We start from the raw sequence: 15,008 nt of genomic DNA, 5'->3' as shown, positions 1-15,008 counted from the left end.
TCCCAGTGATGCAGTGGTCTACGCCTGTTGCTCTCAACATGAGCTTTTGGATACTCATCCCTTTTGAAAATCCACATGCTCTTTCAGGCAGGGATGATGGTCATTTTGTTCTGTGTGTACAGCACCTAGCACAGCGGGGCCCTATTCCATGACTCAGGCTCCTACGTGCCAGCCCAATACAAATATTTAGTGGTAGTGGTAACAATAGCTCCACGTGGGCATTCCGTGATTTTAAATATCTGGACCAAACTGTGAGTGCCGAGGAGTTTTAGAGTAATAGAAAGTTAGTGCCTAAATATAAGCTCATTTGAGGGGAATATTATGTGTAACTACAGGTGGTATAAATGGGATGCACTCCACTGATGTTGATGGAGCTGTACACCAGTCCCCCTCCCTCCCCCCACACACATTCTGAAGAGAATCTGGACTTTGTTTGCTGTCAGTGTTGATGATGGTTTGCGCCCCATAATCTACTTCAAGGGAACTGTTCCGCTGGCTTTATGTATTGATGAGCAGCTATTACTGCTGAGTTAATTGACTAGCTACTGTGTTAGCATTTTTAATGGGACTGGAAAATACATTTTCATCTGTAAGAAATGGCCTCAAATGCATGAAAACAATCACCAGATAAAACACATGCATGAAATTGCGACAAAGCTGTTTAAGAGAAAAAAATTCCAAATTAAACAATGTGACTGATGAAAGCCCTCCGTTTGTGAATGTGGAACACAGTATGGCTTTAACTCTGAGGCTCTATAAAGAAAACAGAGACTTTTCTACAAGTATTTATACACATGGTCACTCACTGAGTAATTCTTTTGTGGAGGTCATTTGAAATGCCCCCTTCCCCCCTCCCCCCCAAAAAAACCCACAAAAAATCCCCGAAACGCAAAAACATTGCTTTGACTGAATTTTGCTAAGCATTTGTGTAACATACCATCAAATGAAAGTGTAACATATCATCAAACTCTCCATAGAAAAATGATGCAGCTCGCTGAGAAGATGGTCACTAACTAGGTCACTAGGACACTTAGCTAGAGATGGCTCATAATTATTATTAGCTCAGATTCAGCATTGCTTGCCAGAGTGAGGATTCAAAATCCCAGTGCAAGGGAGAGATTTAACCCTGACTTTTCGTCCACAGAGTGATTTCTAAGGCCCTGTCCATATGGACTCGTCAAACCATGCTATCTACTAACACAGTTGTATTACATAATATTTATTTTAGAAAGCGCCTTTAATATTGAAGAGGTTACAAAGTGCTAGGTAGACAAGGTGCCTCTTTACCTAGAGGAAAGGTAGAAAGAGAGGCTCTTGCATTGGATAGTTAGACCACTAGAGATTCATTGAGCCCCAGGAGCAAGTACTAAGAGAGTTTAGTGCACGGAAGATGATTTATGGAGAGGAGAAATAAATAGGTTGAAGTATTGCACATCTGTACAGAGATAGCAAGATGTCAATGTGATCGTTCATGGATGGACAGTAAGCCATGATATTTTTGGTTCAATTTAGACCCCATGGTGCTACACATTGTGCCAGAACATGAGAAATAGCACCCGTGATGTGATCTGACACTTTTCCTAAAGGGTCCAGTATTTGCATGTTGTCTCTTAGACCTGTGCAAGTTTTTTTATATGGACAGAGAGAGAATCTGCTAATGCTAACTGGTATTAGCACCAATATGGTCTGAGGCGCCAAATTGATTTTTTTTTTGCACCAGATGTAACTGAGTTAACTTCATATTTCTCTTCTCCCCACCACCCATTACAACTTTGAATGGCTGCATTAAAAAAATTAACTGCAGCACGGATTATGCTGTAACATGAAATGCAAAACGTCAAGACACAAAACAAATGGAGGTATACACTCTACAGGAAATAAGACCTCTCATTGCTGCTCTTGGTGAGTTTTTTTAAATATATATACGTTTTATTTAAAAAATATAAGAAGTGCAATGGCAACTCTAACTTGGAAGCACAAACAACAGACAGGAAAAAATAAATAAGGTTCTACAGTAACCAAGGACTGATGGAAAAATTGATTGTACTCAGCCATAGTGTTACTGTTCACTGTAAAGCACAGCACATGACAAAACAGAACATTTACTAATAGGATAGTATCTTAAAAGGTCGCATGCTGAACTAAGAAACAAAGAAGCGGATGTGGTTACTTAAAAACAGAGTTGAAAATTAGAATGGAGTTCCTGCTTTCAGATACTTGGTTATCAGTTCAGGTGGGCTGGTGCCCAACCTGAGACAATAGTACTTTGTCAGCATGGAAAAATGCATGACTTCCAAGGATCAAGGGCCATCCTGTGGATTTCTGCATAATTATCCAGTATCTAAGCTTTCTTTTTTCTTTTTCTTTTTTTAAATGTCTAGCCCTTCTGCTTATGGAGATAGTTTGGAAACTCTGCTGGTACTCTGTCTTTGAATCTGTGCTGGCCAGGCAGAAAAAATAACACTAAAAGAAGTGTGAACTTCTCACATCCATTTTAATACAGCGTTAACAACGAAGCCTAATGATGGTTGCTACAGTACCCATATTGTTAACCCTGTCACTGCTGATGTCTGTCTTATAAACATTCAGCTAATCAGGGTGGCTGCATGTACCTGTCATAACAGGACAATGTAGAGAAAAAAGGCTGAAAGTTTTGAATAAACAAGAAATTGACTATTCTATTGGTAACTTGGGTAACTGAAACGCTTGCCCTTAAAATGTTGTTACACATTAGGTTTGAAGTAGCCACCAGCTAAAAAGTGTTGGCCTCCTACAGAGCAATAGGCAGTATTTTGTGGGTTTTCTATAAAACTTGGTCCAGCAGCAGCAAAGGCAGTTTAGCTACTTGGTACCTATCTTCCCTATGTGTTACAGCAGAATCTGTTACCATCTATGAAAGAAGGGCCAAGTGAAACAGCAAACAAGAACGTCCCACCCCCACTTATATACCCCAAACCTGAAATTCCACAGATTTTTCCCAAATCTCCCACAAATGTCCATTGCCCCAGTCTTAAAACCCCTGTTGACTGTGAAATGAAATGACGACACAAGCTAGTCAGCGGCCGGCTGGCAAAAAGGACTAAATGCTTTTGGCATTTCACTTACAGCATAAGGAATGATTATAAAATGTTTTCCAATGAAGATTACAGCTCCTTTCATGAGAGAAAATAGTAGACTGCATTCAAGTCACTGACATTTTGCTTCCGAAAAATCACTTGTTTCAATTTAAAGATGAATCATTCTAGTATTTCCAAAACATCAACAACAAAAACAATCCTGTAGGGTAGTCAATTTGAGTTCTTTCCACAGGACTTTATCATGGTTAAATAAAAGGAAGGAGGAGGATTAAGTTGAAAAAATCCAACAAATTGCCATCTAAAATTTAAGAAATTATATGGTTTCTTAATATTATTAGAGAATTTGTTGCAAAAAGGGATAGTGCAACTTGAAGGTCCTCTTTACATTTTACAGCCAGACACGGGTGCAAATATTTAATCTCTCAATTAATTAATCTTTACAAAATATCTCACAAAAACATTTTTCACCTATAGAAATTAGTTTCTATACATCAATATATTTTAATTTTATAAATTATTCCATCATTAAGTGCCTTCTATCAGTATAAATGATAAAGCAGACAATCAAAAATGTTAAAGCTTTTCCCAGTTGTATCCTTCTTTGTCAGTTTAGGTACTGTGAATCCTCATACATGTGAGTATGTACGTGTGCACGTACGTGTGTGATGTGAAATGCGTCTGTTCTTTTCTCAACACCAAATTCCATTGAACTAAACTACATGGTTATTTCCTGATATAATGGTGCATCCAAAGGGAAAAAGAAATGTTTGACTTTGTTTTTTAAATCAAAACATGTGCATAGTTACCAAAGTTGAGGTGTACCAACTACTGATGTGCAATGACAAGCTTAGCACCCAATCCAACTTCCAGTCGAGTCAATGGGAGTCTTTTCCATTGACTTCAGCAGGAGTTGGAGCAGGTTCTAGGGGCTCAATCCAGCAAGGTGCGTGCGGCCCTGATCCAACAAAATACTTAAGCATATGCTTAGTCCCATTGAAGTCAGTGGGACTACCGCATGTGAATGAACTGGGGTCAAGTGTTCGGCGCCTTGCAGGCTCAAGCCCTACACGAGGTTCAAGAGCTGGGAAACTTCTCTTTAAAGCGATCAACACACTGAGCTCAGCCACCGAGATTGTTCACGATGTCCATGGGGGTGCAGTAGGTGGCTAGCTTCCTTTGACAGAGGGTCCCCATGTCAGAAGTTTATACCTACAACTGATTTGCTTTGTGTGGTAAAAGTCTTTTTGTTCCTACCCTTTGACCCATCACTGTCCTTCATGGCTTCAAACACTTCGTGTTGTACATTCATAAAAATTCACATTGACTGCAAGAACATAAATGCAACAAAAACAGGAAAGCCTGAAAATAGTATAGTGTATTTCTTCTAAATATTCTTCCATCATAATCAGAGGTGCAGTGGCTAATTTATAACTTTTCCTTTGAAGGAATCCAGATGAAAGGCCCAGATTGTTCTTCAATTACAAGTTTGCATTGATTATATATATCTTCTAAGCTTTCTCCTTGGACAATAGCTGCAAGAAGGAAACAAATCAAGCCTTTTTTTAATTGGTACATTCTACAGCATCAGTTGTCAGCACAGTTTCAATGTTAACACAGAAGTTGGTGAAAGCGGAAGAAATAGAAATAATAATGCACATGAATTGTTCAGTGTAGGAAAAACCATGCACCCTGAAGATGAGTCCAGTACAATGGTGATCCATTGTAACAGTGGCAGGGAAATGCATATGGCCCCTTGCTGTGCCAGCCTGGAAACCTGCATCCCAATAAGGATTCACTTCCAAAAGAGGGCAGGATGTGGGGTTGCTGTTGTGGGAAATCAAGCTTTGCATTTTGCCAAGGGACTCCATGGGATCCCTGCCAGTGGATCCCTACAGTGGAGGCTGTAGCAAGGATATACTGAAATCAGTCCATCGTCTGACTGACCTGGTGACTGCCCATCCTTCCTGAACTAGTCACTGCCACTTTGCCGACAAACCTGGACTCCTGCTTTCTGTGGCCATAACTTCATCCTGGCAGCCCTTACCTTCATGGAGGCCATGAAATTAGGCCACACGTTTCACTAATTTAACCTGAAAGCTTTTGTGGGCGGTCTCAGGGATAAGGCAACAGCTGAATTTCAATGTAGGTCACCTCTATATGTATTCACTATAATTAGCAGAGTGGCAACTGTGGAAAGGGCAGAATGGAGACACTTTTTGTGCAAATATGTTCAATTAGAACTAGTAAAAAGATGGGATGAATTTTACTTAATTTTTTGGTCAAAAATTCATCCCTTTATTCACTGAAATCTCCTATTTCATCAAAATATTTCATGCAGCTCTTCTTTCAATTGCTGCAAGATACAGTGCACACCTTAGTAGTCACTGGCTCCATAACGTTGTGGTGTTTGGCAGTCTTTAGACTACACAAACACAAATGGCCCTTTTGCTTTGTTTATAACTAATTAGTTACCCACGGGCACACACCGACCCCTTTTCAAGAACATCCCTGTATTTCAAGCGTTCTGTCTTAGCTCAAAAATCCAGTCAAGTTGTATTTGTATTTAACCCTTCAACTTGACATGACATATAGAAACATGCTTCCTGTACAGACAAAAGAGGTATTTTGTGTTTTACTTTCAGCACACACACAGCTATGTTTTGAAAGGTTGCTTTTTGATTGAAATTTTGTACTTTCTTAAATTCTAGGTCTGGCCTTTTTCTTGCTCAGGTTTACTGCATACATTGCAATTCCACCAGAAACCATAGCGCAATTGGGTGAAATCCTACCCCCCTGGGAAAATTCCCATTGACTTGCCCAAGATTTCACTTGGTATTGGGAAGCTAGTGGTAAAGTATTCTAAACAGCTTCCTGTTTTAACATTTCTTTTGTGTAGTTTTTGCAATTCTTACAGTGAAATGAGTTTATTTTATTTTTCGCACAAAGATTAGACTTTGGACCATGGTCATGCCAGGTACAAGTGGCTATGACTTTAGCTGCACCTGCTTTTGCCAGCAGTGAGTTAGGTCTTGTATTATTTCATATTTTATATAGTGAAGAGATCATTTGCCAAAAGGAGAAGATGATCCTCTTGGGAAATGAATTTCAAAAGTGCTGGGCATGGCTCCCACTGAAGTTAATAGACGCGTGTAGTCTCTGCACCTCTTAAAATCAAGCCTCTTGTATTTAGCTGCCTGAATATGGATTTAGGTCCTAACACTAAGTGTGAAAGCACTGAGCTATCCCCTACTCTCCATCCTTGCATGGTAGAGCTGCAAAATTATTTACAAATGATTTGCTCTTTCAAAATTCTTTAGAGGTCACCATGTTGTTCATAACTGTAAAGGCAAATGCAGAAGTCCAACAGGATGAAATTCTGTGCTGATCATGCAAGTACCCAATGCTATGACCTGCTAAGTGAATTGTATAACTCCTGCTGACTTCAATGGGAGCAGGATTGGGTCATGCATAACTGATGTCAGTAGGAGTTTTGCCACTGACTTGAACAAAAACAGAATTCACTTCATACATATGCATTGATGTATGGGCCACTGACATGCCAGGTGTTGAATGCATTCAACTCTCATTGACTTCAATGGGAATCGATAGTGCTCAATATCAGGCCTTTAATGCGGCACACTATACATACACCACACATTAGTACAAGCTAAAGATAGAGCCGACTCCAACTGCTTTGTGGTCATCGATTGAACCGTTGGAGACAGGTGCTTTGAAGAGACTCATACCTGTAAAATACTCTCCAAATTCTTGTTCTAATTTAAGTGCTCGCTCATAGGTTTTCTTGGCTTGTTCCTCTGTGAGACGTTTATTCATTTCCCTAGAAACATATTTTAAAATATTAGTTAAAAATAATTAACCAATTAAGCCCTTGATTGAATCTGAATAAACAAAGATTGGACGTCTTTCTAAAAGATAAGCTGTAATTCAATCAGAAATTATTGGTCTTGAGACAAGAATTACAGGGTGGAATTCTTTGGCCCATGCCGTGCAGGAGGTCAGACTAGATGATCGTCATGGTTCTTTCAGGCCCCACAATTTATGCATCAATGAAAGCTTACCCTTCTGCAATTAGACAGTATGGTTCAAGAGAGGAGCGAGCATGTCTGATCCTAGTGCATGCTGGGAGCACAGAGAGGCCAGAGGCAGAGTGAAGGTGAGGTGATGGAAGCAATAGGAGTACAGGAGAGACTGCTGAAGGGGGGCTGTCCCTTAATGTTATGGGAGCTTTCAGACTGCTAGAACAGAGTGTAGGCTGTGTGGATCCTAAGATTATAGTGGATGTGGCTCCTGTGCAAAACTCCCACTGAATAATATACATCTATTATATGTACTGGAACCTGCTTACTGTTAAACTCACAGCACCACCAGCACCAGTAGTTTTGTTATAACTGGAATTTCAATTTGCACATTAATATTGGAACATTCATTCTGCTTCCTGATAGACAGAACTTACAGAATGGAGTTCACGTTAAGTAGGTTCCCATATGCATTGGTGTATGAGAAAGAGGGAGTGTGTGTACATATCTTAGGCAGACACAGATCTCTTAACATCAGGGGCAAGGGAAAAATCATGGGGACAAACAAAAAAAAATCGCAGACATCTCCAGATTTATAGGCTGTCCTTGCAAATGATTCTCCCTTTTTCCATGGTGAACATACTGCTGTGAAAATGTAGCAGTTTAACGGCAAAATCTCTACCCCTGCAAATAGCAGGTATTAACTGTAAAGGCCTGACTGGTAACAAAACATTTATATTATGCCATTGAGGACAGCCTTCCTTTGGGCACAGTGTGGCGATGCAGCACCCCAGGGGAGCTTGGCAAAGGATTTTGCCTATAGAAGACACAATCGCTCCCTAAGATTGCCAGCCTGATTTTTGCCCCTGTGCCCTGGCCCCCGCACCACACCTCTTTCCCTGCAACTCACTCATGATAAGGCTAGGGACCATCTGGTACTATGTTCAGCCAATTTCTTTCCTTCCCTTCTCAAACAAAACCCAAGGAAATGTAATGCAAAAACCCCAATATTAACGTGAGCTGAAGTAGACTGTCAAAATCACAGCCAGGCATGAGAAACAAAACATGACATTTCCATAGAAAAGGTAGCTTGATATTGTTCCACATTGGTAGTATTTCCTGTTTTTTTCCAGTTAAATGCTTAGCTTCTGTACTGCCATTTATATTGCAAAATGTAGAACATACATCTACTGGATACCAGTAACATTCTAGTATTACACTAGTTTTACCATTTGATGGAGCAGCTAAGATTACCAAGACACCATTTAATTACTGTAAAAGATGTAATTTTCTGTGCATGTACAGCTGCAAATACTGAGTTTTTTGGCTCAGAAAGAAAAATGTCCACATTGATTTAGTGCCTTGTATACACCGGAAGATGGCCAAAGTCTTAACAATAAAATACAGACCTAATTTGATTTACCTTTTCTATAACATGGTTATGTATTTTTTCAGAAGAGCAGGGAACTTTGTTAAGGCAACAGAGAGAAACTAGATCACACCATATTATAAAAGGAAGCATCCTGTATACTACATAATGTGTTGCACTGAAACCACATGAATATGTGCTAATGGACTGTATATGGCATGACATGTGATGGATGTACAAAATTATGTGCATGATGATGCATGAAGAATGAGCTGTGCGTGCATGACAGAATGCATTTGCTACAGCTGACCTCCCACTTAGTTTCTTTCATCAGGAACAGAAATCTGCCTGCTGAAAAATGCTGTATATATAGCATAGATGGTTAAAGCTACCAAAATGTATTTCTATAAATGTCCCTAAAGTTGGCTGTCTGTATAACTGCACATGTAACCCTATGAAAGTCGCTTCAGCAATTATACAATGTTTGTAGCAACTTCTTTGTAAGATACAGTACTCAGAAGTGCCTCATTCTGCCTCATCACTCCAGGGGTCGATGTATAGAGTACAGGATAGGGAAGGTATCTGAAAACAAAGGTCAATCATTTATGTGTTATAGTAATAGGTCTGGAATTAGTATATGTAAATCTGTCTCATGTTTGTAATATTGCTATTCAAAGACAGGATTGCTATCTACCAAAGACTTCAGGCTGGACTCTCGGTCATGCTAAGGCTTTATTATTGTACTAGCAGTGTAAAGGGGCCTTAATTTATACTCACTTTATGACCCCTTCAGATATTGCCAGGGTGATGTAAAGGAGTTTAGTGTAAAAGAGAATCAGGCCCTTCATCATTCCAGCTACAAGTTATCTCTGTGGTTTTTGTCTTTGTGTTTTTTTCTCTGGTTTGGTTTGATATATATTGATGTTGAACCATGTTTGCATGATGGGGAGTATTGGTTAAGTGTAGCTAACTCATGTGCCTGGTTTATGCAAAGTTTATTGTACTGGTATAACTACTTTGGCTAGGGATGTAATTTTTTCTGAGATCATTATACCCGTACAATTAATAGTGTGGACACAGTAATAATGGTATGAAAGTGCCTTAGTATTCCCCTTCCTGTATTGGTATATGGCACATTTATACCTGTATAACTGTGTCTGCACTAAGGTGTGTGTGTACTGATTTAACTATACTGGAATAGTAAAAGTGATACAACTTATGTGTGTAGACAAGCCTTTAGCTGTATTATCCGTTGTTAGAAACCTTAGATTACTAAGGCCATGTCTAATGGGGACACTCAGGGAAGTTAAGGTGAATCAACTAAAGTTAAAGCATGTTAAACCCCTATGTTGCTGCTCTCATTCAGGAATAAAGTGGTCTTAAGTTTCCTGTAACTCAGTCTTTCTTGGAGGACTAAAGCCATTTTACTCCTGATTGAGAACATCCGCTTGGAAGGTTTAACCCTACTCTTTAACTCCTGCACATTGATTTCACACCTTTCTTTGATTTGTCTTAACTTTTCTGTCCCCTTGTAGAAAGGCCTAAGACCTCACCATTTCACTACAATACAGCTCAATGATGTGGGTAACTTTCTTGGGCAAGCAGCTCAGTGTTGTGCCATTATCCCCTTGACATTGGCCTCAGAAAAAAATTATATTAGCTATGTTCATAGGTTTTAATTCATATGGGAAACTAATTACTGGTGTTGATTCCTTAGGAAGACACTTTTAAAGAGATGACTTCCCAGGTGCTGGCTGCAGGGGAAAGCACAAATTTGTACATGTTCAAGTAATTTGGAGTGTCTGAATTCCATACTTTTTCCTATTCTTTTTAGGAATTTTTTGGTCTTATTTTGTTTGCATAACTTACTCATATAAACCCCACTATGAGGACCCTAGTTGTTGTCCTATAAAAGCTTGAAGTTCCTGTTAAAAGCTTCTTTTGCAGAGCATTTCTAAAATAAGACATTCAAAGATCTATAAGAGCCTTTTATTCCAGAAGCAAAATATAATGGATTTCACATTGTTTGTCCCTGTAGTACTGTCAGCACTGATGAGATTTGGTTGAAAGCTTTTTTTAACTAATGAAAGTAAAAAATAGCCTACCTATATTTTTTTACATATCCTTAAAGAAACTGTCACTAGCTGTACAGGATTCATGCAGACCAAAACTTAGTATTACTTTTGTTTAATAAGAGACTAATGCTTTGCATGTCTATAGCGCTCTTCATCGACTGAGCTCTACCTACACTGGATAGGTATTCTTACACCAAACAAATCAAGGCTTTACATTTTCCCCACCTCTGCTTTTCCCATTGTGTCCAAGCTTGTATGTATCTTTTCTGTAGACCGTATGCTCATCAGAGCAGGGATCATCTTTATTTTTCTGTATTGTACAGCACCAGATGCAGTGTCAGCATTAAACAAATAATGAAAACATTTTACAGATGCGGAAAGCAGAGACCCCAGAGTATTTAAGTCACTTCCCCAAAAATCAAACTGTGAGTGGACATAGGTTGTCTGACTTTCATTCTGAAACAACTAGGTAATGCTGACTTGCTATTTATTGTGTAAATGAAAATAAATTCTTCAATATTCCAAACTTCCTTTGATTTGTTTGGTTTTCCTGACTTTGGGGAACAGGCAAAATGCTGGCAGGAGAACTTTGCTGTGACTTCTGAGACAGAAGTCGAAAAATAGCCTAAGAGGATTATATACTTACATCAGTGGCTCCAATGATTTAGGCTTAATGAAGATAGCAATGGGATAGAGTTGTGCAGCTTGTAACCGTTTAATAGCATTTCCTGATACATCAAGTATACAGTGCTTGCCCTGTTGGAAATAGATGAGGATGTATTTATTTCTGCAGTGTTTATTGCAAGTCAACCAAAAGAAAGAAGGGAAATCTAAAATGCAGTGTTCCAGAAAACAGTCATTACTAACATACCAAGGGAAGGCTAGACTCCAGGGCATTTACTTGGCTGTTTACTTCCACAGTATTTCTTTTGTTCTGGTGCCAGTATAAGAAATAAACTGAAGATGTGGAAGACAACTTTGTCAGTTTTGGAGGTTCTGCTAGGATGGGGGATGTGGGATTTTATGTGGACATCAGCAAACCTTGTTGATAAGAATAACAACATGCCCTTGTACTTGAGGCACAGAACAGGAAGTCAGGAGATCTGGGATTGGTTCCTGGCTCTGAAACAGACATCCTGTGTGACCTTGGGCAAGTCACTTAACCTCTTTGTGCCTCATTTTTCACATCTGTAAAATGGGGATAATACTACTTACCTATCTCACAGAGGTGTCTGTAAGACTATAATGATTAATGTTAGTAAAACATTTCATGTTATGTATTGCTTTAATACTTAGCATTTATAAAACACTTTTCATCTTCAATTGCTTTACAAAGATTAACTACCTAAATAATCTGGATACTTCCCTATGAGGTAGGTGTGCATTATTCTCGCTTTACAGGTACAGAAATTGAGATACAGAGGTTAAATGACTTGGCCAGGGTCACAAAAGGAGCCTGCATCAGAGATGGGATTAGAACTCCCAAATCCCAGGCAACCAGTCCTGTGCTTAACCCATACCCTTTCTCCAAGGTCAGAAAAAAATATCAGCACCTCTGAACATAGAGATAGATGTTTGCTGGCTGAAAGGTAGGAAGGGTGTTTTGCTATCCAGATTGCTATGATGTTATGTTCTTTGATGCGTGACACCACCTCTGGAATAGAAAGAACTTCAGACATGCTTACTGGTCTGAATGGTGCCCAAAGGCAATGGTCCTGGGATTGATGACCAGTGCAGAGAAATGCCACACCTCCAGATGTTGTGGATTACTTAGCATACTTTGGGCATGGCAGGCATTCAAGTTGTACTCATGGGCACCTAGCCTGAATGTAATTATATTCCTGCTGCATCTAGAAGTTAAAGTGAAAGGGACTACATGAAATTAAACTTTGCAGAGAAGAATGTCAAGAGCACTGGAGCAAGTGTACCCTTTGCTACATATTGGAAATTGTCTAGTGAATCTTCAGGAGAACAAAAACCGTCCCTTCCCCTCTCATCTTAACTTTTAATTTATCCAGAAGAAATGTTGCCCTTTAAAACAAAAGAAGAGAGTATCCTGATGGTATTTAATAGTTTGGTCTTCGAAGAGATGGGATGGGGCTAGCTGGCCTTCTCCCAAAGAGGAGAAAAGGGAGGAGGTTTAAAATAAATAATGTTTATTTACTATGGTCCCTTCCATGAAATAACTAATACTGGATACCAGACAAGAAAGAAATGGGCCCCTCTGTTCTTAACTTCAACCTAACTCTCAGTAGTACCACATTAGGGGGCAAATGTGCTCATGGTTACACACTGGTGTAAAACCAGAGTAATTATATTGACTGCCATAGATTTACATCAGTGTAAGAGTGAGAGCAGAATCTAGATCAATGAGAGTCTTGCAATTGACTTCAAGGGGAGCAAACTCAGGTTTATACTCCCTAGTCAATCTTTTCATTGCATTTATAGCTTTCTTCTCTCTTCCTCACTAAGTCTCCCCCTCATTCTCTTAAACCCGATATGAGCTGGACTGGCCTCCTTCATGGCCAGGTTCTTTACTTTCAGCGTAATTCTAATATTCAAAAGGCTGTAAGAAAACCATGGATTTTATTGCCGTAACTGCAATTTTTAGCAGACACTGCAACTTTTTATAGTTGCTGCAAATTTCAGCACCATGAGCCATTGGATGCTGCTGCTGGGGGCAGGGAACGCCTCATTGCAGTTGGCTGCAGGTGTCTCCTACTGCGAAGGAAAACAGCACGGCTTCAAATGGCAGCCCTGTCGTAGGGTTGCCATTCTGGTATGATCACAACTTTAGCAAATCCTTGGTCACAACTTTTAAACAAAAAAAATCAAAACTTGTTTGCAGCCTTAAATATCCATAATTTTGAGGCTATTATTTGGAAGATATTTTGTGTATTTACAAATGGATCATGTCTGAAAGGCTGCTTTGGTACAAAAGAGGCTGTGTTGCAAGTGCAGTAAAAATGGTTGCAACCTACCCTTTCTGCTACGAATCTCACAGACTGCACACTAGTTCCATATAAATTATCGTTGTATTGCCCGGCTTCTATAAATTTGTGCTCTTGGATATCCTTTTCCATTTGTTCCCTCGAAGTGACAAAATGATAATCTCTCCCATCCACCTCATAGTCACGCTTCGGTCTTGTAGTATCTGCATAAAACAGAAGAGGGGAGAATTAGGATGTTTGTAGGCACTTTTCTCATTAAAAATGTACTACTTAAGAGTATGCTTGACAGATACCACTCCTGGCCAAATTCAGATCTGGTGTAAGTAGGTGCAGTCCATAAGTGATTCTGTCATTTCAGCAAAGGGCTCCCATAAAAATGTCCCCTTAATCCTGTGATAAGACCCAAGTCCTAAGGGAGCGTAAGGTCAGAGAGTGGAAGGCTGACTGGGAAATGCACCCAATATGCTTTTCAAATTAAACATGTTTTCTCATAAAATGAACCAAGGAGGGAGACAAAAACCACTCAAATGCACACGCACACGTGCGCGCACACTCACACATACACACTTAGGGCTTGTCTACATCTGACACTTGATTCAGATTAATGTAGGATGTGAATTTAAAATGCAACAGCTACTCCTGAATAACTCCATGTGTAGATGCTTTTATCCCAGAATAAGATCATCTTGTTCCTGTTGATCTTAATCCACTTTCAAAGGCTTTCCAGGCTCCTGAACTCTGTGGCAGTCCACCGGGCGGGGAGCTCCCAAGCCTCATTAATGATCTGGAGGATGGGGTAGATTGCACCCTCAGCAAGTTTGCAGATGACACTAAGCTAGGGGGAGTGGTAGATATCCTGGAAGGTAGGGATAGGATATAGAGTGACCTAGACAAATTGGAGGATTGGGCCAAAAGAAATCTCATGAGGTTCAACAAGGACAAGTGCAGAGTCCTGTACTTAGGACAGAAGAATCCTATGCACAGCTACAGACTGGGGACTGACAGGCTAGGCAGCAGTTCTGCAGAAAAAGACCTGGGGGTTACAGTGGATAAGAAGCTGGATATGAGTCAGCAGTGTGCCCTGGTTGCCAAAAAGGCTAATAGCATATTGGGCTGCATTAGTAGAAGCATTGTCAGCAGATCGAGGGAAGTGATTATTCCCCTCTATTTGGCACTGGTGAGGCTGCATTTGGAGTACTGTGTCCAGTTTTGGGCCCCCACTATAGGAAGGATGTGGAGAAGTTGGAGAGAGTCCAGCAGAGGGCAACAAAAATGATTAGGGGCTGGAGCACAAGACTTATGAGGAGAGGCTGAGGGAACTAGGCTTGTTCAGTCTGCAAAAGAGAAGAATGAGGGGAGATTTGATAGCAGTCTTTAACTACCTGAAAGGGGGTTCCAGGGAGGATGTAACTGGGCTGTTCTCAATGGTAGTAGATGACAGAACTAGTAGCAATGGTCTCAAATTGCAGTGGGGGAGATGTAGGTTAGATATTAGGAAA

General features: G+C 40.0%; 1 protein-coding gene across 3 annotated transcripts in view; it reads right to left on the bottom strand.

Annotated features, from left to right (window-relative positions):
* Nucleotides 1-1,903: 1,903 nt before the first annotated feature.
* Nucleotides 1,904-15,008, bottom strand: part of LOC137166958 (disks large homolog 2-like) — a 623,160-nt gene continuing 610,055 nt past the window's right edge. For all 3 annotated transcript variants that reach the window (XM_067568887.1, XM_067568895.1, XM_067568902.1), the window contains 4 exons: nt 13,540-13,712; nt 11,205-11,314; nt 6,824-6,915; nt 1,904-4,609 (listed from right to left, as the gene is read on the bottom strand). In XM_067568887.1, coding sequence (XP_067424988.1) covers nt 4,503-4,609; nt 6,824-6,915; nt 11,205-11,314; nt 13,540-13,712 — 482 coding nt within the window. In that variant the 3' untranslated portion in view covers nt 1,904-4,502. The remainder of the gene's footprint in view (nt 4,610-6,823; nt 6,916-11,204; nt 11,315-13,539; nt 13,713-15,008) is intronic.

The sequence above is a fragment of the Emydura macquarii genome, unplaced genomic scaffold (assembly GCF_026122565.2).
Source record: "Emydura macquarii macquarii isolate MOO-44397 ecotype Brisbane River unplaced genomic scaffold, CSIRO-AGI_Emac_v2 contig_318, whole genome shotgun sequence".
Classification (NCBI taxonomy): domain Eukaryota; kingdom Metazoa; phylum Chordata; order Testudines; family Chelidae; genus Emydura; species Emydura macquarii.
Note: the sequence above shows the minus strand (reverse complement) of the source record. Positions and strands in the feature narration are given on the sequence as shown.